Here is a 22,031-nt window from a genome sequence, read left to right as displayed (position 1 = left end):
ACGGATCCAGTCGATAATGATGATGATGAGTACAATGATGTATGATGTATGACTCCGTGGCCCCTCCGATCGCCCTCATTGTCAGGATCAACAACCCTGCTCCCGATCTACCGTCTGGGGTTGAACTTGGTACATGCTTTTTTTGGATTTCGGCCCAATGCTTGTCATAAAACCGGTTTCTCTCGGGTTGGTGGCACCTGCCACTGCAGTCGATTATCGTTCTTGGGCCTTCTATTCAGTCCCATGACTTGTCCTGGTCTTGCCAGGAACGGTGGGGGATCGACAGGTCACTGTACAGTATGTAGTCCATGTTCGATATTATATATTGTCACGGGGTGAGTCGATGGTCGTCTAGACTCGTCCGACTTTCCTTCTTGGGATATATATCCCTGTATTGTTCTAGTTTGATTTTACCTTTTTCTCTTCCTATAGATAAGCATGCTCAGCCACACTATAAATCTTTAGGGTTATTGATCAAACCTACACATTGTATTCTATCCATCCATCCATCCATCTGATAACCATAAGCTTAGACCACCGGATCAGATGACACGATCGCTCTCTGATTTGTTGGCTAGTTGTAGGTTATTGTAACGACGTTGGCCGCTAGTGATGCAGTTTTAGTGGAGTGGTTAGTACAATTGATACTGGTTGAACTAATTTATACACGCCATGCTGGTAGTATACTACTACTAATATGCTATATACTTACTCTATGATACTAGTTTATGATTGTATCATTGATTTCTACTGAACTAGAAACCCAACAATGGCTTTCTTGATATGTGGAGGCTTAAGAAATAGTCTCATTGACTCCCCAAGTTGTGACCACAGGTTTATCTGGTGTACCTTCTACAAAATAACCCTCCAAGATGGTGACACCCACCTGTGCCTGGTTGCCGGGCGTACATGTCCTCCACTCCTCATCCATGTCGGGTCTTTCTGGAGTCCCTCGTCCTTTCCATAACTGTCTCAACTACATATTCAGCGTAGATCTACTCAATTCAAGAACCGCCGTACATCTATATACCACATACTCATCTAGCTAACCCAAGACAATCACATAGTCCCGCTCTATAAGTACTTTAGATATGTCAACCAGCTGGTTCCTCCCCTTCGCCTTCATGCTCCCCACCCTCCACGCCGCCATCCTCCTCTCTACCACCAAACACAAACCCCCCAGACGCCTCACCTACCTCCCAACCCTGGCTGGCGCAATCTACTGGCGCATCTACCACCTCCCCCAGACCACCATTCACCCCTTCGCCAAATGCGCCACCGCCGTGCTCCTCCTCGTCAACGGCCTCCACTCCATCAACCTCCTCTTCCTCCTCGACACCATCCCCGAGTACACCCCCTTCCTCCCAGCAGTCAACCTCGTCCTCAACCTGCGCGGCATCGGCACCCCCTGGCAAGCACGCCACCTCCCCCACTGGCCCGCCGCCTTCGCCCACCGACCCCCGTCCCGTCCCGCCTTTCTCGCCCGCCAATGTGCCATCTTCGCCTGGCAGTACCTCGCCGTCGACCTCATCCTGACCCAGTCAGGTCGCGGCGTCGATCCCACTGCGCCCCATAATCTCAAGTGGCTGTTCCTGGACCCGTCGTCCACTCGCTGGTTCCCCCGCTTGCTCTCCGCCCTCTGGACCCCGCTTATTCTCCTCCGTCTCGTCATTGATGGGCCCTACCGCTTCTTTTCTATCGTCTTCGTGGCTGCACGTCTCGTGCCCCCGGCGCAGTTTCCGCCCCTGTATGGGAGTATCTGGGATGCGTGGTGTTTGAGGAATGTTTGGGGGTGAGTCGTTCCATACATTATCCATAACCCTATCTAGTCACCCCACCCCTTCCATGAAGAGAAGAAAGGAAGAAATAATGAAATAGAAAATACTGGCACCAACTTTTCCAGCTCCCCCTCCGCATCCCCATCACAACCCTCATCACCAACTCCCGCCCAATCGCCATAACTCTCATCTTCCTCCTCTCCGGCCTCATCCACCACTTCGCCTCTCCCGCCATTGACACTCCAGCTACCTCCTCCTCAACCGCAGTCCCCTACTTCCTCGGCTTCGCCATCGCCGTCATCCTTGAAGTTGTTTTCTCCCGTCTCTTCTCCCGTCTCTCTCTCCCACCCAGTATCACCTCAATAATCCCCCAAAAGCAAGCCTTCCACGCCATCGGCTTCCTCTGGGTCGGAGCGTGGCTGGCTGCCTTGTCTCCGCTGTATATTGCCGACGTGGCGTCCTTCTTTGCGACCCATCGGATGGGATTACCTGGTGATGTGGTGGGGTTGTTGGGGGGCCGTCTTGGGCGGTGGTTGCTTTGTTGGGTGTTTGGGGAGTGGGGTTGGTGGTTGTTTTTGGGGTTGAGGTTTGATCATTTCTTCTTTTGCTTTTTCTTTCTTCTTGGTTATTTCTTGTTTGGGGGGTTTGTAGGCTTGTGTGAAGTGGGGAGTAGTTCTGATCAGGTGGTTGATTGTAGTAGTAGTATGTCATATAATCCATAGCTAGGTAGGTAGCTACCGATTAGATGCTTTTGAAGAATTAGTAGTTATCCATGGATACATAGTCAATCGACGGTAAGGAGTGAGTTCCTACCCCCTACGATAGCTCCTGTCCTAACTTATATTGAAAACCAGCACCGCTTAGTTCAATGATCTTGTCATGTGCTTTTACCTGCCTACCTACCTATGCTTTCTAGCATGTAGATAGGCCTTTTACTGTACCTAAGTACTACCTAGATAGCAGTATCACAGTGGTGATATCTATACTCCCTCCCCCCCCCCCCCCCCCCCCCCCCCCTCTAATAAGTGGAAGATATAAAAGTATAACCCAGCCAGCTTATACGGTCAACCAATATAGCTATCATGAATATAATCACCAGTGAAAGAGAGCCTACATATATAACTACTTAGGCGCGGATATAGCAAGAAGCAACAACACCACGGGGGGATGAAGGTATGCATAGCTCTGAGTGTTTTGTAAGTTGTATATGAGAGAGGGAGAGAGAGGGAGAGAGGATTAGGTAGGTAGAGATGGTAGTAGATATGATTCTACTACTACTACTACTACTACTACTAATTATTGTCATGGAGGGGTGTCAGGGCTGTGCCGTGCTTACAAGAAGGTAGTAAGGTATGAGTGAGGGGAAAGGACCTAGAGATGGGTATATACCTACCTAAGGTGTGGGATAAGCGTGAGGAGTTAATCTATAGTAAGTAATGCTCAGCATGTGATCGTTACATCTTTATCTTAGCTCACCCTGATCAAATTGATAACGTCCCGCTGACGGAGGTATGAGCTGCTTGAGTTGTAGGATGTTGTCCAGTATTTTGACCTACTTGGTAGGAAATACTTTCCTACGTATTGACGTCAAGGCTGGAACTGTGTATGTTGGGTTGGTCTTAGTGGTGAGCTTGGATGGAACTCTGGGAATGTGAAGTCTACTATAATCAGCCCTGATAGTATAAGTCTGGCAATGTGAAGCCTATAGAAGATTGCATATGAAAATCACGGTGTAGATACTACTGAATACAGGATGACACTACTAGGTACAACTCAACAAATGAAACACAGCGACTGCCGTCTGGATTCGCATATACGAAACTGTAATCTACAAAATCATCCCCTCCTTTTCCCGCGCCCTCCCGAATATACAGATATATCCTTAATCCCCAGTACTGTAAATTACTCCACATCCTCGATGGCGGCCTGGCGGGCAGCCTCGGCCTCCTCCTGCTCCTTCTTCTTCAGGAAGAGCAGCGCGTTGACCTTGTCCGTGATGGAGTGCCCCTCCGACAGGCGGTTGTTGATCTGCTCGCGGCCGATGAGCGTCGCCACGATGCTGGCGCCGACGATGAAGGTCAGCACGAAGCGGTACATGCCGTACCAGTGCGGGGCGCGGCCGAACTGCGCCGCACGGGCGTCGTTGTAGTACAGGAAGGTGAACGCGAGGAACTGGCTGATCAGAGCGTACTCCACGGGGAACAGCAGAGTCGGCCATGCCACCGCCGGGGCGATCACGCCCGCAGCGTACCGCTTGTAGCCGTACTTGCCGCCGTAGCCGGCCCACTCCAGACCCCAGTGGATGGCTCCGAGGAAGGAGAGGATCTAATCGGTGGTATTAGTATTGATATGATCATGGTTTGGTGAACGGGTACGCACCACGGCACCGTAGCCAACCTGGATGGGCTCCAGCATGTGCAGCATCAGCTCGGCACTCTGGCCCGAGAGGAGGAGGCCATCGCCTCCCATAGCGGCGGCGCGGTTGACCTCATAGGACAGGTAGACGGTCTGCATCGAGGTGGCCAGGTAAGGGATCACACCGGCCATGCCGAGGTAGAGGGCCTCCTTGGGGACCTCTGCCAGGCTGAAGGTGTCCTTGATGACTCTCTATCCGACCGTTAGTCTGTCACCGGAGCACCGACTCTCACAACTCTCTTTCATAAGATGACGTACCGCCTCGGTCTTCATTCCAGCCATCACATCATCATCACTTTCGGCGACCGTTTCCTCCTACACACCATTAGTCCGATCGATCTCGACAAAAAAGCGATTTCCTTCTCGAGCCTCACCTTGCCAGTCGAGGCATAGCGGACCAGAGCCGTGGTGACGGGCTTGCGAGCAGCCAGGGCGAAGCTGGGCGAGGGACGGACGGAGCGAGCAGCCGACGTCAACGGGGCCTTGAACACGTTGCCGACCAGAGTCGAGCGGGCGACCGAGGCATTGGTGTGGGAGAGAGCCCGCAGGGCAGAGCGAGCAGCGGTGGTACGGTACAACATGGTTGATTGAGGTGTGTGTGCGTGTAGCTAATTTTTTTTAACATCCCCCGACATCCGGATTAGCAAACGGGCACATGGAAAGCTCGGATACGAGATCAATGGAGGGGAAAACAAACCCAATTGAACTGGGAAGAGTGGAGAGTAGGCGCAAAGGGCACGACGAGGGTATACACCCAGGAATTGGCTCGAGTTGGACTCGTGGGAGTGGAGATTTATGGGGTAGGGGAAAGGAGGCTTTCAAGTTTCGAACCGACGATGATATTATTATGATGGAGATGACTGGTTGACTTGTCGGGCGGACCGCAGCGGCCACTTGGGATGGACGGCCTCAGGCTGCCCACGAGCTCGGATCGGAGACGAAAGCGGAAGCATCAGGGAGCTAGCGTTAGTCAGCTGCATTAGTCCTGTATTGGTTAGTCTATTACAGTACTAGGTCTAGTGTACAATCACGTGTGAAACCCACGAGGCTGATAGCTGACTCAGCAACAAGGGCTGCAGCCCTAGCTGGACTGCAGGTACCTTGGCTTTCTAGGGGACTCCCATACACGGTGCAAGTACCATACTGTTATTACAGAGAGCCCGACCGACGTCACTCCGACCTTTCTCTTGCTCTTTTCTTCTCCACCGCGTCACTCTCTCCCCCCCCTTTTGTTGGTCTTCCCCAGAGTTTGGGATACAACGGACGACTCACGACAACAATACGCCCTTCTATACGCCGAACTGATTTGAGGTAATGATTTTTCCCTGTTGGTAATTATTCTTCGGTTGTATACGATATACTCAGTATTGACATTCGTACTCTAGAGGTCCGCTTTCGTTACAATTGGTCGACCGGCCTCCTCTCATACCTGGAAACCCAGCCCAACGGAGTTTCCAACCAACTCTTCCCCTCCTCATCGCCATCACCGTTTCCCACTCTCCGATCATACCCCGAACCTTCAGGGATAAAGCTTTACCTTCGCATCGACTTTTTCCCCTTTTCTTTTTCCTTTCCCGCCCCGTGAATTTCCGACCGAAATCACCGTCGCGATCCGTCTACCTCCCAGATCGACCGGCCCGCAATCGGTATCGCGTGCATGCTTGGTCGCCCTTGCATGGATCTGGTGTCTACCGTCGGCGAGTGGATCTAGACCTTGCGCATGTACGTCGTCCCCGGAGCATTCGTCTAGTTTAATTCCATCGATGATCCTCGCTTCTACCCCTCCTGATCTCGCGGACTGACCGTGTGCTACTAGGCTGGCGTCCTTTGCTAGACCCTTGCTGTCGACCACCCCGCGCGTGAGCCAGACCCCGCCATCATGTTGGAAGGGCTGGTCGCCAACCTGCTGAACCGGACCCTCGGAATCTACGTCAAAAACTTCGATGCGACCCAGTTGAATGTCGGGATATGGTCCGGTGATGTCAAACTGCGGAATCTCGAGCTGCGGCGGGAGGCGCTCGATCAATTGCGACTCCCGCTTAACGTTGTTGAGGGCCATCTCGGAGAGCTCACCCTGTCGATCCCCTGGTCCAACCTGAGGGGGAAACCGGTCAAGGTCGATATTGAAGATGTGTTTCTTCTCGCGGCGCCCAAGGAGGATGCCGACTACGATCCGGACGAGGAGGAGCGAAGAGCCCACGCGCTCAAGATGGAGAAGATTGAGAGCGCGGAGATTTTAAAGGAACGCAATTCCGAGGGGCTGAGCCAAGAGGAGCAGCGTCGGAACCAGAGTTTCACCCAAAGTCTGGTGACCGCCGTCGTCGATAACCTCCAAATCTCCATCAAGAACGTCCATTTCCGCTACGAAGACTCCCTCGCCTCACCGGGGCACCCGTTTGCCGCCGGTGTAACCTTGAAGGAACTCAGTGCCGTGAGCACCGACTCCGAGTGGAACCCTACCTTCATCCAGTCCACCTCGGCCACCACACATAAGCTGGCGATCCTGGGCGCCTTGTCGGTGTATTGGAACACCGATGCGGAGCTGTTGGGTACGGGTCGCGGGTCCGACGTGGGTGCCGTGGCTCAGGGCACGAGCCAGGCCGAATTGGTGGAGAGGTTGAGGGCGGGCATCGACGAGGACGAAAACCACCAGTTCATGCTGCGTCCCGTCAGTGGACGCGCCGGCTTGGAATTAGACAAGTCGGGAGAACACGACCGCCCCGCCATCAAGACACGGCTGCTCTTCGACGAGCTCGGGTTCGTGTTGGACGACGAACAGTACCGGGATGCCCTGATGCTCGTCGACCTCTTCCACTACTTCATCCGCCACCAGGAATACAAAAAACTCCAACCTAAATCCAGCCCCAAGGAGGCCCCGCGCGCGTGGTTTAGATTCGCCGGAGAGGCCGTCCTCAGCAAGATCCGCGACCGGAACCGCCGGTGGACGTGGGCTTACATCAAAGAGCGCAGGGACGATCGGATCGCCTACATCGACCTGTTCAAGAAGAAGAAGCGCGAAGAGTATTTATCCCCGGCCGAGGCGGATGAGTTTGACCGCCTGCAACGGAAGCTCAACTACGAAGATATACGGTTCTGGCGATCGCTGGCGCGGAATCAATTGCGCAAGGAAAACGTCGGCGTCAAGAAGCCCCAACGCGAGCAGACATGGGGCGAGTGGATCTGGGGTACCAAGCAGGAGGAGTCGGAAGACACCACGATAACCGACGAGCAACGACAGGAGTTATACAACGCGATTGACTGGGATGAAAAGAAAGCCATCGCCGAGAGCGTCGACGTTCCAAGAGAGTGGGTGAAGCTCCAGGTCAACTCCGGCCTCAAAGCCGGCAGCTTCACCCTGAAGCGGGATCCCCACGGCAAGGCCAACGAGGTCATGAAGCTTGTCTTCGATGATTTGCGGGCCAAGGCTATGCAGCGGCCCGATTCATTCTTCATCGACGTGGGTCTCGGAGGGCTGAGAGTGTATGATGGCACTACGGAAGGTAGTCTGTTCCCGCAGATTGTCAAAGTAAAGGATTCGCTCCCGGTACCGAAGAACCGCCTGTCACAGATCTCTGGCAACGAGGAGCTGGAGTCCGAAGTCGGAGACAACTACCTCGAGGACGAGGATAGCTTGTTCCATCTGCAGCTGGAGAAGAATCCCCTCGAAAGCGACGCCGACTCCGTGGTGAAGGTCAAGCTCAAGAGTATCGAAGTGATCTACAATCCCAAGTTCATCTTCGAGATCATCCGCTTCTTCGAACCCCCGGAGACACATATGGAATCCATCGGGGCCTTGTTGGATACCGCCGGGGCTACGGTGGAGGGGATCCGGCAGCAGACTCGTGCGGGCCTGGAGTTTGCGCTGCAGGAACATAAGAAGGTGGACGCGCAGTTTGATATCCATGCTCCGTTGATCATCGTGCCCGAGAGTATCACGCACGAAAGCTCTCTCTGTCTGATCCTCGATGCCGGTCATATCAGCGTCAGCAGCGAACTGGTGGACCGGCAGACCATGAGAGACATCCAGTCCAAGCAGAAGCGGCAGTACGACGAAGGTGATTACAAGGAGCTCGAACACCTGCTGTACGATAGATTCCTGCTCAAGCTGGACTCGACCCAGGTCCTCATTGGTCCTGGCATCGACGTCACGAAATCTCAGCTGGCATCGGACAGCGCAGACCGCAACCTACACATCATCGACCGCATCAACGTGGATTTCGTCCTGGAGATGTGCATCGTCCCCAAGGTGACCGAGCTTACCAGAACGCGCATATCCGGCCATCTCCCGGAGTTACATGCATCCATGTCCGACATGAAGTACAAAGGCCTCATGAAATTAATTGGCATTGCATTCCCGGAGTACGAGGAGGGCCCTGACCAGCAAAACGCCCCGGCGGTCGCCCCCGAAGATGACGCGGCTAACAGGCCCCGGTCCTCGTCATTTGTGCCGCTAGCCATCAGAGAACTTCCCGCGGTGGACGAAGACTCAGAAGACGAGGAGAGTTCGGACAAAGACCAACCGAATCAGAGTGTTGACTCAACGAACCTCCACCGGCGGGATTTTGAATTCAAATTCACCGTCGGCCGTCTCCGTGGCTCGCTGTTCCGCTCCGACTCGAACGACCCGCTACGTGACCACCTGCTGGTGGAACTGGTTGCCGAAGGGTTCATGCTAGACTACTATAATCGACCTTTCGATATGGTAGCAGAAATCGTTCTCAAGTCTCTGAGTGTGGACGACTACATAGAAGAGAATCCGGTGCCCGAATTCAAGAGGATCCTTTCGTCCAAAGGATTCAATGCGGATGAAGAAAGAGATCTATTCCACCTCAAGTTTGTCCGAGTCAAGCCAGAGTCGCCAGAATTCCATTCTACCTACGAGGGTGTCGCGATGAACTTGGATATATCCGTGTCAACCATCAACCTCGTGGTGACCCGGAAGACGCTTCTGACGCTTCTGGACTTTATCCTGCTCACCTTCACGAACCCAGACGAACCGAGTGACCAGGGTGCTTCGTCGGATCGGGCTGTACAGGATACTACCGCTGTCGAACAGAAGCCCGACCAGAGCGGAAAGATCCGTATCAAGGCCGACATGAAGAGTATTGCTCTGATTCTCAACAATGACGGGGTCAGATTGGCAACGCTGACGCTTAACACGGCTGATGTGGGAATCGTGCTGGTCGGTAATTCTATGCTCATCCAGTCTCGTATTGGCAGCTTGACCTTGATAGACGATGTCAACACGGGTGCGCCGGAAACCTCGGACCTGCGGAGGCTTTTGACGATCGAGGGTGATAACTTCGCGGATTTCAAGTACGAGACATTCGACCCGGAATCTCCCACTTACCCTGGGTACGACTCGGAGGTCTTCCTAAGGTCTGGGTCCATCAAGATCAACTTCTTGGAAGAACCCTACCGGAAAATCATCAATTTCCTGGTTAAATTTGGCAAGATGCAAGCGATCTTCAACGCTGCGCGTCAAGCTGCGGCGAACCAGGCCAATCAGCTTGGCGAGAACGCGTCACGCATGAGGTTCGACGTCGTAGTCATGACTCCCATCTTGGTCTTCCCAGGTGCCATGAGGGAGAACCATCCGCGCGATACGATAACCGCGCATCTTGGTGAGATCTATGCCAAGAACGAGTTCGTGCCCTTGGACGAGAAGAAGGACAGCCCCGCTGTCAACGTGATCTCATCCGGTATTCGCAATATTCGCCTGACCTCCAAGTTTCATTTCGATAGTGGCTCGGTCGAGGAGCTCGAGATGATCCAGAAAGTAAACCTGGACTTTAGTATATGCTACCTAGAGCACCAGGCGGACAACCCGCGCCCAGATATGGAGGTTGAGGGGTCATTGTCGCCGATCAACCTTCGGATTTCCCAGAAGCAACTGAAATTCCTGCTGGACTTGTCGACAACGGTACCGGGAGCATTTGTAACGGACACCGAGCAGCAAGTCCTTGAGGCCATGGAAGCCCTTCCTTCGTCGTTGACCGAACCAACGCGGGAAGCGGAGGCGGTGCAAAGCCGCATGAGCTTAGAAAGACGGTCGACAGACGCAGCGCCCAATGAGGAAACGTGGGTGCGACTCGACATGATCTTCAAGGTAGATAGCGTCGGGTTGGAACTCATCCTTGCGAACGATGAACCTGTCGGCCGCCTCGAGGACTCGAGCCTATCTAAATTTACCCTCAACGACACCAGAGTCAAGTTGCGTATGTTGACGGATGGCTCGTTGGATTCTGAGTTCTTGATACATTCCCTGTCCATCAGGGACAGCCGCAACCAGGACACCAACAAATTCCGGAAGATCATGTCGTTGATCAACAACGACATCCAGCAGCAGTTCATGGCGAGCATCTCGATGTCCCCGGGACCTGACAAGCATCTTATCGCAATGTTGACGATCGACAGTCCCCGAATTATACTTGCCCTGGACTACTTATCCGCATTGCAGTCGTTTACCAGCACGGTATTCGCATCGGAAGATCCAGTAGAGGAACCGGATACCGATGACCAAGAGGAGTCGGAACCTAGATCGAGTACCGCAGAAAGCGCAGATGGTACTACTACCGCACCATCAAGCGTGGATGGAACCACTTCTGTCGGGCACATGACCGTTTCATTCCGAGTGAACCTCGTAGATGCTCAGATCATAACCATCGCCAATCCTGGCATCGCGCACACCGAAGCTATTGTGCTTGGAACGAAACAGGTGCTCTTTTCTCACCAAAATGTGTCTACCCTCCAGATCAAGCAGGTGGGCATGTTCTTATGCCGCATGGACAAGTTTGAAACCAGTAGACTTCGGATTCTGGATGATTTCACCCTGGAGATGTCCATGGATAGTCGACCGCAGGAGAGAGGCTCGTCTTTGACCTCCATCAACGTGCACCTTGATCCGCTTGTGTTGCGGCTTTCACTCCGCGATATCTTGATGGCGATTCAAATTGTGAACAAGGCCTCTGAAATGACCGCTCGCAGGACCCAACAGGCTCAGACTGGTCAGGCTAAGAGAATTTCCGACAGCAAGGCCAATGCCTCTAAAATCAAGAGAAAGTCTGTTGGCAGACCGCCTTCAACGGCCGTTGTTCCAAGGGCTCGGCAAGGCTCCGGCGAGGAGGACGATTTACATCTGAGTGCGCAACGCTCAGCGGTGTTGAAGCGCGAAGAGCTGAGTGTCCACGTTGATGGTATCCGGGTCATCCTCATCGGTGACCTGCATGATCTCCCCCTGCTCGACTGGAGTGTCAAGGGATTCTCGGTGGACGTCCGTGACTGGTCGTCCACACTCAGCGCGGAGACCAATTTCGACACATTCATTAACGTGTATAACTTCTCCAAGTCTGCTTGGGAGCCGCTCATAGAACCCTGGCAGTTGGGATTCCACATGGCCAAGGAAACCCACCCGGATATCCTGTCTATGGACGTCTATTCCCACAAATCGCTCGAGCTTACTCTCACCTCGGCTACCATTGCCCTGGCGTCGAAATCATTTCAGTTCCTGTCTACCGATGAAGATGTCCTCTCCAAGCCGAGAGGTGCTGATGCGCCTTACCGCATTCGCAATCACACTGGGTTTGATCTCCATGTTTGGGCCGAGAGCACTGGGGATGAAGAGGGACCAGCTGCTCGGCTGGACGACGGCGAGGAGTATCCTTGGAGATTTGAGGACTCGACCGCTATACGTGAGACCTTGACACCGGAAGGTCACGCTGGGCTTGTTGGAGTGAAGCTCGAAGGCAGCGGATTCGAGAGCGTTGGCCGTATCCCCGTTGTGAGGGAGGGTGAGATTGTGTACAACTTGAAGCCGAAGAAGGATAGTGTGCTCCACCGCCTCCTCGTCGAAGTCAAACTCGGAACCGACAACGTGAAGTATATCACATTCCGCTCGCCGCTGGTTGTTGAGAACAATACCCAGATCCCGGTGGAACTTGGCATCTTCAGCCCTGGCGACGGGCATCTTCTGAAGATCGAGAAGATCCTCCCTGGCGACGCTCGACCTGCGCCTGTGGGAGCAGCCTATATGCATTCTCTCGTCGTACGACCAGACCAAGGCTTCGGCTATGACTGGTCGAACGAGCAATTATACTGGAAAGACCTGATGCGACGGCCCACTCGGACGTTGAAGTGTCTGAGTGAGAGTGGCCAACAGGCTCCTCCATTCTATTTCCAAATGAATGCCACATACAACAAGCGAGACTCTTTGACAAGCGTTTATCCTTACATGCGGATCCGGATCTTTGCCCCGGTTGAGATTCAAAATCTGTTGCCGTATGACTTCAAGTACCGCATATACGACAAGAACACGCGGAAGGACTGGACGAATTTCCTGCGTAAGGGCGGTGTCAGCCCCGTTCATGTGGTTGAGCTCTCGCACCTCCTGCTTCTCAGTGTCGACATGGAGGATACGGTGTTTAAGCAGAGTGATTTTGCGATTGTCAACGGCAACGCGCAAGATTTCCGAAGGGAGCATACTCTTTCTCTCAAGGACGAGCGTGGTATACAGTTGAAACTGAAACTCCACTACTTCAATGTGCCTGACAGTGGAGGTGCGTTCAAGGTGTCGGTTTACAGTCCGTACCTCGTCTTGAACAAGACAGGCCTGCCCATGGAGATCCAAAGCAAGGCCTTCCTGCAGTCGGCTCGATCAGCAGCTGGCCAGGGACTAAGGGCCGATTCGAGACATGGCGGACGCTCGCTTCCCTACATGTACTCCTACCAGACCGAAGACCCCAAGAACCGATCTATGCTGAGGATCGGAGAATCCGCCTGGAGCAGGCCTCAGAGTTTCGAGGCCATCGGGAGCACGTTCGAGGTCATGCTCCCAGATAGACATGGGAAATCTGAGTTCCATGCAGGCGTGTCTGTTGCCGAGGGTGAAGGCAAGTACAAGCTGACCAAGGTTGTCACCATCGCGCCGCGGTTCGTCCTCAAGAACAAGCTCAACGAAGATGTCCTGGTGCGGGAGCCTGGCTCCTCGAACGTCCTGACCATCAAGAATGGCGAGCTCATCCCTCTCCATTTCTTGCGCCAGGTTCCGGAGAAACAGCTTTGTCTCTGCTTCCCGGGCGTGAACAACCAGTGGTCCTCCCCGTTCAACATCGCGGATGTCGGAACTGTCTATGTCAAGCTTGCCAAGGCGAACCAGCGCCAGAAGCTCGTCAAGGTTGAAATCATCGTGGAGGGGGCGACGCTGTTCCTTCATTTCAACATTGAGACGCGGAATTGGCCGTTCTCAATGCGGAACGAGAGCGACATGGAGTTTATCTTCTACCAAGCGAATCCGAGCCTGGAAGACGACGAGGATGATCGAACTAACAGCTGGCGACCTATTCGCTACCGGCTGCCTCCTCGAAGCATCATGCCATACGCTTGGGATTACCCCGCGACGAAGAACAAGTCGCTCGTCCTGAGCTGCAATGGCAAGGAAAGACGTATCAAGCTTGCCGAAATCGGCAACTTGATACCCATGAGGATCCCCCCGGCTCAATATGGCGAACAGCAGAAAATTATCGACATCAATATCGTCGCCGACGGGCCTACGCAGACTCTGGCCCTGTCGAACTTCAAGCAGTCCAAGAGTATGTACCGGCAGCAGAAGGCCCAAAGTTCGCAGACCAGCGTGAGCACCGGATTTGAGGTCAAGGAGCTGGACTCTGATGTCAATTTCAAGGCCCAGCTCCGCCTTGGGGGGATTGGTGTTTCCTTGATCAATAAGAATCTGAAGGAGTTGCTCTACTTGACTTTCCGTGAGATTGAGATCAAGTTCAGAGAGTCGAGGGTCTACCAGACTATGAGTACGACGATCAAGTGGATCCAGATTGACAATCAGCTGTATGGAGGTATCTTCCCCATCCTGCTGTATCCCAGTGTGGTGCCGAAGACTGGGAAGGAGATGGAAGCGCATCCCATTTTCCATGCCATGGTCACGCGGGTTAAGGACGACTCGTATGGTGTGCTCTATATTAAGTATGCCACCTTACTGCTGCAGCAGATGACGCTCGAGCTTGATGAAGATTTCGTGTTTGCGATGCTTGATTTTGCCAAGATTCCCGGAGCGTCGTGGTCGGAGGAGCAGGAGGGCAGGCTCTGCGACGAGGATCTGAATATCCCCGAGCCGCAGGGCAAGGGCGTTGGCCAGGACGTGTATTTCGAACTCCTTCACCTGCAACCCATGCAGCTGGACATATCGTTTATGCGCACCGAGCACGTGAACGTCGAGGACACGATGCAGCCTTCGAACCCGTTGATGTTCTTCGTCAATGTGATGACCATGTCAATGGGCAACGTCAACGACGCGCCCGTCCGCCTGGACGCTCTGATGCTGGAAAACGCCCGTGTCTCCCTCGGTGTTCTCGTCAGCAATATCCAGCGCCATTACACTCAGGAATTCCTTGGGCAGGTGCACATGGTTCTCGGGTCTGCCGACTTCCTGGGCAACCCGGTGGGCCTGTTCAACAATGTCAGCTCTGGCGTTGCTGCCATCTTCTACGAGCCATACCAAGGCCTAGTAATGACGGACCGACCCCAGGAGCTCGGCTACGGCATTGCCAAGGGCGCCACCAGCTTCGTGAAGAAGTCCGTCTTTGGTTTCTCGGACAGTATGGCGAAATTGACGGGCAGCATGTCCAAGGGTCTTGCCGCTGCTACCCTCGACAAAGAATTCCAAGATCAGCGCCGCATGTCGAAGTCCCGGAACCGTCCGAAGCACGCGCTCTATGGCATCACAGCCGGCGGGAACGCGTTCGCAACCAGTCTCGCCAGCGGCATAGGCGGCCTCGCACGGCACCCACTGCAAGGCGCCGAGAAGGAAGGCATCCAAGGCTTCTTCAAGGGCGTCGGCAAGGGTGTCCTAGGCCTAGCGACCAAGCCAGCCATCGGAGCCTTCGACCTCGCATCGAACCTCGCCGAAGGCGTCCGCAACACGACCACCGTGTTCGACGCAGAGGGGCTCGACCGCGTGCGCCTGACGCGCTTCATCGGCACAGACGGCGTCGTCCGACCCTACTCACAGCGGGAAGCGCTCGGCCAGTTCTGGCTCAAGACAGCCGACGACGGACGGTACTTCAACGAGGATTACATCGCGCACCTGGAACTCCCCGGACGCGACATGCTGGTCATGTTGACATACAAGCGCATCATGCTCGTGCGCACCAAGAAACTCCAGACCGAGTGGGACATCCACCTCACGGACATCCAGACCATCTCCAAAGAGCGCACCGGCATGAGCATCACCCTCAAGGGCGGTGCCAACGGCCCCTTCATCCCTGTCCAGGACGAGAGCGCTAGAAACTGGCTGTATCGCCAGATTGCGGTTGCCGTTAACGCGTTCAACGAGAAGTATAACGGTCGGTAGAGTCATTCTATCTGTTTTCTCTGCTGTATACCTATCTAAATAGATAAATGGGGTTGTTGATGAATCGACAGCCGCCGAGACTGGGAAGGGAGGGGTGAAGATGATATGACAGTAACGAGCTTTTTTGTTGTGTTATTGACTTTGTTTCTTTTACGATTGTGGGGCAAAATTCTAGCATCATAACTTGTTTCAGATGAGATTCACCTTTTTTCGTCTTTTTATCTTATCATCATTTCATCTCTTTTTTTATCTCTATTTTTCTTATTGATTTTTTGTTCCTTGGAATGTTGTTTTGCGTGTGTTGTGTATATACTACTTAGCACTTCATTCTGCTTAGGCGGTCACTGATTGAATTAATTTCTCTTACTTCTGATATAGCTCTGTCTCTTGGTAGATGATAGATGTGTATGCTTTATATACGTATGAATTATCCTGTCAATACTAGCTATATTGAGGTTCATTAGTAGACGAGTAGAGAGAAGGAAGATGGACAATGTATAGGCCTGATAACTCAAATCGGCTAGATAGGTACTACAAGACAGGCGCTGGATTCTATCACCATCCCGAACACTAGTTACCGACATAAGCAGGTAAAACATAAATATACAAGATTCCAAAATAAGATAGAAAAGAAAAGGATATCGTAACCGTCATCAAAAGCACCAAAACAAGTAAACAACTAGACCAGAAAATTCGAAAAGAAGAGATGAGAAGAGAAGGAATTACTTTCCCTCAGCCTTCTCGACCAACCTCTCCTCCAACCCCATCGGTTCCCAGACCTCCTTGGCCCGCTTGTTCTGCACCCAGACGACGTCGCCTTGCAGGTAGGCCACCACGCCGCCTTTGCCGGTTGCGCTGGCGGTGATGCGGAAGAGGGGCTGGCCGTTTTGTGGGTGCGCTTCGCGGAGGGGGAGCATGATGAGGCCTTGTTCTTGGCACCATGATTCCAGGATGTCTTTGAAGGAGATTTCTTCCATGGCTCGGGGTTTGTGTTCTGGTGGTGGTGGCTGTGATGGCTGGTGGTCTTGTTTGGGGAGGTCTGAGGGGTGGTGGTGGTTGTTTCGGGGGCTGTGGGGGGAGGAAGTTCGGTAGCGGCGCGGTCGCCAAGTCGGGAGGCGAGGTCCATTGAGCGGAGACCTTTGTTCCATTCGTCGTCGACGATGGTGAGCTCGTTGAGGGGGGCTGGGATTTGGCCGCGCCACCAGGAGAACCACTCGGCGACTTCGTCGTAGTTGGGGTCGTTGGTGAGCCAGATGTAGAGGATGTGGTGCCATTTGGGGAAGAACTCGGCGACGAGGAGGAGGCCGAGGACGTTGGGCTTGAAGAAGGGCTGCCACTTGAGGACGTTCTCGAGGGCCGTGAGGTCCTGGTCTTGTGGGTTGACGTCGAAGTCCTCGCGGAGGTGGCGGGCCAGCCGCGGTAGCAGGTGGTTGCGGAGGCAGACGTCGAACTCGGAGCCTAGCGCGTCGCGCCATAGCTCGATGCCGCTGATGAGTCCCCGGCCTAGGTCCCAGGTGTCTAGGACGACGCGGAACTTGCGCTTGGCGTCGGATAGGAGCCCTGTCGCTTGCTTCGGGTTCGTGTGTCGGTCGTCCAGGTATTGCAGCCAGGTGAAGAGCCACCAGGGGAATCGGGCACTGTTGGCTGGTGAGGATCCGTGTCGTCGGCTGCTGGCGCGGGGCTTCCATGCCTTTAAGCCGCCGGCGAGCTTGGGCACGACTAGCTGGTCAAGCACGTTGGCGTAGACGAATGGCGGGAGCAGGTCTTTCCAGGCGACGAGGAGGGAGGTGGCGGGTGACGAGTCGAACACGTCCCACTCGTTGAGAAGCGCCGAGCGCACGCGAGGAAGCCAGAGGGTGTAGATCATGGTCTCGTAGGGGGTGGTCGACTGTCGTTGGGTTGGCTCGCTGTTCTTTTTCCGCGTTAGGAGGGGCCGGAGACGGTGGAGATTGGATACTAGGAAGGTCGGGTCTTGGAGCGGCTCCCAGTCCTCCATCGCCCGACGGAAGAGCGGGTGCAGCGCGGCCACCGCAACCTCGGGCAGCCGGTATTCGTCAATCTCGGCTTGGTACCTGGTCTGTAGAGCCTCGAGCTTGTCGGTGACCTGGTCGAACTGGACCCGCGTGTCGTCACTTTGGACGAGCTCCAGCTGGCCGATGGCCGTCACCAACTCCGTCAGCTGATCAGAACGGAGTTGCTGCGTGTCCATCTGCTCCACGATCTGGGCCTCCTCTAGCTCGATGAACCGCTTTCTCTCCGTCAAGCCCTTCCATTCGTCGGCGAAGGCTTCCAGGTCGTTGCGCGCCCGACGGGCGATCTTCAGCGCCTCCCCTTCGCCCTGATTGACGAACTCCTGGGACGCCATTAAACCAGCAGTCGACGTGAGCACCCGCTGCTCTTTCCCGGTAGCATCGACCAACGACTTGAGCACATTGGGCACCTCCAGGCCTTCCATGTCCGCTTCCATCTCGCGGGCTGTGCGGAACTGGGGTTTCGGCCGCGCGACCGGCGTCCCCGAGCCACTGCGAGCCTCCTTCTTGCGCTCCGCCTTCTTCCTCTGCCGCTTCTTGCGTTCCTCGTCAGAGCTGTCCTCCAGTTTCTCCCCGCGCTGAGCAGCAGCCCGTTTCTCTTCCTCGCGCGCCTGCTTGGTCTTCTCGCGGACCACACCCAGACCGGCACCCGACGGACGGGCCTGAGCCTCGATGGGGTTGACGATACCCTGACCGCTGGATCCGAGACCTTGTCCCTCAACATATCCCATTTTGGCCATCATGCGCGCGGCGAAGGAATTGGCGCCTCCGCCTCCGCCGCCGCTCGGGGTGCTCCTCCCGGATGGCATGTTGCTCCCATTGTTCTTCCACGGATTGCGACGACCACTCCCCAGACCGCCCATCGACGCGGGAGGGGACTCGGAGCGAGAGGATGCACGGGCGAACCCGCGAAAGCCCATGGTCGGGCGGGCGTCTTCTTCGGAGTCGGAGCTCATGTCGGCGACTTTGCGCTTGTGACCGGGGTTCGTGGAGGGATCCATCAAGACGGCCGTGTAGCGACAGTTGACGGATGTGCAAAACGGAAAGAATCGGTCATACAGCGTGAGTTGACGCCATGGAGAGGGTTGAGGCAGAGGATGATGTCGCCGTCCTTCACATCCAGCGATGTCAATATCAAAACGACAGCTGCTGAGTCAGCGGAGAGCTGTCTGCTGAGTCACCCCTGAGTCAGCCGGTCCACACGGGCAGCAACAACAATGATGTAATGGAATCCCCGTCTACCCGAGGAAGTCAGCTCTCCATCCTTGTCCTCACCTTTTTTTTCCGTTCCTCCTCTTCTCTTCTTACACCCTTCCTCTCTTCCCAATCTGTCAATCCTCCCCCTCTCACTATCCAACTGATTCTTATTTCCCCGTTAAATCTCTATAATTAATCATGGCTGCCTCTCTTCTTCGCACCTCCACTCGCTCCGCCCTGCGCGCTGGAGCTTCGGCTGCGCCCAGAGCCGCTGGTGTCGCGGGCACCACCTTCTGCCGCGGCAAGGCCACTTTGCCTGACCTGCAATGTACGTATCCTGGACGAGTATCTCCGGTGGCGTTGGCCGTGTAACTTGGGAAAGCAGCAAGGGAAAAGAAGGTGATTGCTAACCATCGAAGATGACTTCGGCGCCCTGGAGCCGTCCATCTCGGGCAAGATCATGGAGCTTCACTACAAGAACCACCACCAGACCTATGTCAACAACTACAACGCGTCCGTCGAGAAGCTGCAGGAGGCCCAGCACAAGGGCGACATTGCCGCCCAGATTGCGCTGAAGCCCGCCATCAACTTCAACGGCGGTGGTCACCTCAACCACAGCCTGTTCTGGGAGAACCTGGCCCCCAAGAGCGCCGGCGGCGGCGAGCCCCCCTCCGGTGCCTTGAGCAAGGCCGTCAACGACAGCTTCGGCAGCGTTGAGCAGTTCCAGAGCCTGATGAACGCCGCGCTCGCGGGCATCCAGGGCAGCGGCTGGGCCTGGTTGGTCAAGGACAAGCAGACCGGCGGCCTCGCCATCAAGACCTACGCCGTATGTTGATTCTATGTGAAATGGAGAGAACCGGGAAGGGATCTTGACGCTAACTTCCTACAGAACCAGGACCCCGTTGTCGGTCAGTTCGAGCCCCTGCTGGGTATTGATGCTTGGGAGCACGCCTACTAGTAAGTGATCTCACTCCCTCATATCTTGATTCTAGGCCAGCAGAACGCTAACATCTCCCAGCCTGCAATACCAGAACCGCAAGGCCGAGTACTTCCAGGCCATCTGGGACGTGGTCAACTGGAAGGCCGTGGAGAAGCGTTTCTCTTAGAGAACGGCGGGATGAGTAATGTGGTGTAAACCAAGAATCTATGTCATAGGAAATTCAGCAATCTAGCGCTCTTCATTGGACTACATATCGTAGGATATCTCCCCATTAGGGATATCATTGTCGTCATCCCGGAAGTTTTTCCCCCCAAGACAACCGCCGCCGATCCATCCGGGCTTATGTCAGCCACATATTTTATCCAGCTTTATGCTTGGCGATGCCTAATCCGTTATACAAGCATAGATAATCTTATCCCTCTTCGTCTTCGCCTCTGCTCCCTGTTCCTTCTTCTTCTTTTTCCTCCTTTCCCCTTTCCTTGTAACCTTCTATTCCCCCCTTTTGCTTACCCCTCCATGGCGGCCGACAGCCCCGGTGAACGTCGTGGCTTTCGAGCCTTTTTCGCCAGCGCCCTCCGACCCAAGAAATCCCGCCAGGTCCTGCGCAAGGGCGGCTTCAGTACCTCCACGCCAGATCTCCGACCCTCCACCAGCAGCAGCAGCGTATACACGGCCCCCGGCGCCCGCTTTCCCGACGATGACGTGCCTCCAATGCCCTCCCTGGCCCCGCTCGAGGCCCACCGCGCCAAGTACCGCGCGATCAATGCCGGCAAGGATACCCAGCTGGGCGAGACCCGCGACCCCACGGCCATGCTGCACGCCCTGGGGGTCCAGGAACTCGAACACGACCCCAATGCGCCGGACGACATGCATGACAACCGGCCGCCGGGCGAGCCCGACATAGCCAGCCTCTCCGCCGACCTGTGGCAGCGCATCGCCGACGAACTCAACCCCGCTGGCCGCGCCAGTCTCATCTTCGCCAGCAAGACCCTCCTATCGCGGCTAGGCCCCGGCGCCTGGTGGGCGCTCGATGAGCCCGATAACACCCCCTACAAGGGCGACTTCCTTGCCTCCCAGGACCGACATTACCCGCACCACCTCCTCTGCTTCCCTTGCGGCGTCTTCCACCGCCGCACGCAAGAGGGCGCCGAACGCCTCCAGCCAGCCGGCACAGTCAACCCGCTCTTCGACTGCCCCAACGCCCGCAACAGCGCGCTGCCGTCCCCGCGCCACCGCATCACCCACGGCCGCGTCCTCTACTTCGTCTTCGTGCAGCTCTCCATGCGCGCCCACCGCTTCGGTCCCCGCTACGGCATCCCCGCCGAGACCCTCAGCCGGCGCTGGCGCCGCGACGGCTGGTGGCACAACACCCGCTACTACATCCACCGCAACCACCTGCTCATGCGGGTCGTCAGCTCGACGTTCGCCGAGGCAGGCCTGACGCCCTCCGCGCAGCGCATGCTCCTCTACTCGCGCGAGGACTACTGGCCCTACTTCTCCGCCTGCGCCCACTGGCGCGACGGCGAGCTCATGAACATCTGCAAGTGCGCCCTCGGCCACATCCCCCAGTCCCGCGCCACTGCCGGCCTCCAGGGCCTCGAACACCGCGCCAAGGACAAGTACCACGGCCGCACCCACAACCCCAACGCCCTGACCACCCTCTGCGGCCGCTGTCGCCCCATGCGCCGCTGCCCCGAGTGCCCCTCGGAGTACCTCGTCGAGGTCAAGCTCACCGAGGACCGCTCCGACCCCCGCGCGCTCCGCTTCCGCCAGGCCATCGTCGTCACGCGCTGGTGCGACCTCGGCGACGGGACGTCCCCGCACACGTCGCCGGAGTGGTCCGCCTGCAATGGCGAGAACGTCGATCACCCGTTCGATTCGTTCGCCAGGTTCAGCAAGCGCTCTATCGCGGGGACGTTCGAGGCGGCCTTTACGGATGATACCTTGCCGGGGCAGCGGATGCTGTCTTTGAATCCGAAGGGGAAAAAGTTGGGAGAGGAGGGAACGGGGTGGTATTAAGTTTTCTTATCGTCTGCTTTTGTCTTTCCTTCTTTTCCTCTTTTCATCAATTTTTGTTTATTTATTCTTTCCCCTCGCGGATGGCGTTCCCATGGACCATGGATATGGATATCACTTTTTTAATCAATAGTTTTTTCTTTCTTTTATATTGCATTTGGCTGGGGTGGGGGTTTTCTCTCTCTTTTTGTGTTTTTACCAAATACAGGATAAAACGGAGTTGGAATGGATTGATGGGCTGGACTTGGTTGTGGTGTTTAAATTGGGAATGGGATTGGGATTGGAATGGATTA

The 22,031-nt window shown here is 55.2% G+C and overlaps 5 protein-coding genes across 5 annotated transcripts; 3 read left to right on the top strand and 2 right to left on the bottom strand.

The window, feature by feature from the left end:
- Positions 1-1,091: 1,091 nt before the first annotated feature.
- P168DRAFT_320341 (wax synthase family protein) lies at positions 1,092-2,615 on the top strand (the record flags this gene model as incomplete). The annotated part of the gene is made up of 3 exons (XM_024840358.1): positions 1,092-1,792; positions 1,879-2,278; positions 2,604-2,615. The coding sequence occupies 3 exons, from the start codon at positions 1,092-1,094 to the stop codon at positions 2,613-2,615; spliced, it is 1,113 nt and encodes a 370-aa protein (XP_024691394.1).
- Positions 2,616-3,559: 944 nt separating this feature from the next.
- On the bottom strand, positions 3,560-4,974 carry P168DRAFT_291919 (DUF3429 domain-containing protein). Its single transcript, XM_024837494.1, has 4 exons — positions 4,568-4,974; positions 4,452-4,508; positions 4,158-4,385; positions 3,560-4,103 (listed from the first exon to the last, which is right to left on the bottom strand). The coding sequence occupies exons 1-4, from the start codon at positions 4,772-4,774 to the stop codon at positions 3,681-3,683; spliced, it is 915 nt and encodes a 304-aa protein (XP_024691393.1). The 5' UTR covers positions 4,775-4,974; the 3' UTR covers positions 3,560-3,680.
- A 1,098-nt stretch (positions 4,975-6,072) lies between these two features.
- Positions 6,073-15,555, top strand: P168DRAFT_239194 (membrane morphogenesis protein VPS13; the record flags this gene model as incomplete). Its single annotated transcript, XM_024833659.1, has 1 exon — positions 6,073-15,555. The coding sequence occupies one exon, from the start codon at positions 6,073-6,075 to the stop codon at positions 15,553-15,555; it is 9,483 nt and encodes a 3,160-aa protein (XP_024691392.1).
- A 409-nt stretch (positions 15,556-15,964) lies between these two features.
- Positions 15,965-18,676, bottom strand: P168DRAFT_191641 (putative G-patch domain protein (TFIP11)). The gene has a single exon (XM_024833023.1). The coding sequence runs from the start codon at positions 18,584-18,586 to the stop codon at positions 16,235-16,237; it is 2,352 nt and encodes a 783-aa protein (XP_024691391.1). The 5' UTR covers positions 18,587-18,676; the 3' UTR covers positions 15,965-16,234.
- Positions 18,677-18,980: 304 nt separating this feature from the next.
- On the top strand, positions 18,981-21,741 carry P168DRAFT_298484 (uncharacterized protein; the record flags this gene model as incomplete). The annotated part of the gene is made up of 5 exons (XM_024838272.1): positions 18,981-19,110; positions 19,202-19,612; positions 19,647-19,739; positions 19,801-19,903; positions 20,253-21,741. The coding sequence occupies 5 exons, from the start codon at positions 18,981-18,983 to the stop codon at positions 21,739-21,741; spliced, it is 2,226 nt and encodes a 741-aa protein (XP_024691390.1).
- Positions 21,742-22,031: the final 290 nt, after the last annotated feature.

Source organism: Aspergillus campestris, assembly GCF_002847485.1.
Source record: "Aspergillus campestris IBT 28561 chromosome Unknown P168scaffold_9, whole genome shotgun sequence".
Taxonomy (NCBI): Eukaryota; Fungi; Ascomycota; class Eurotiomycetes; order Eurotiales; family Aspergillaceae; genus Aspergillus; species Aspergillus campestris.
The sequence above is the reverse complement of the archived record's forward strand: the minus strand, read 5'-3'. Positions and strand labels throughout refer to the sequence as shown.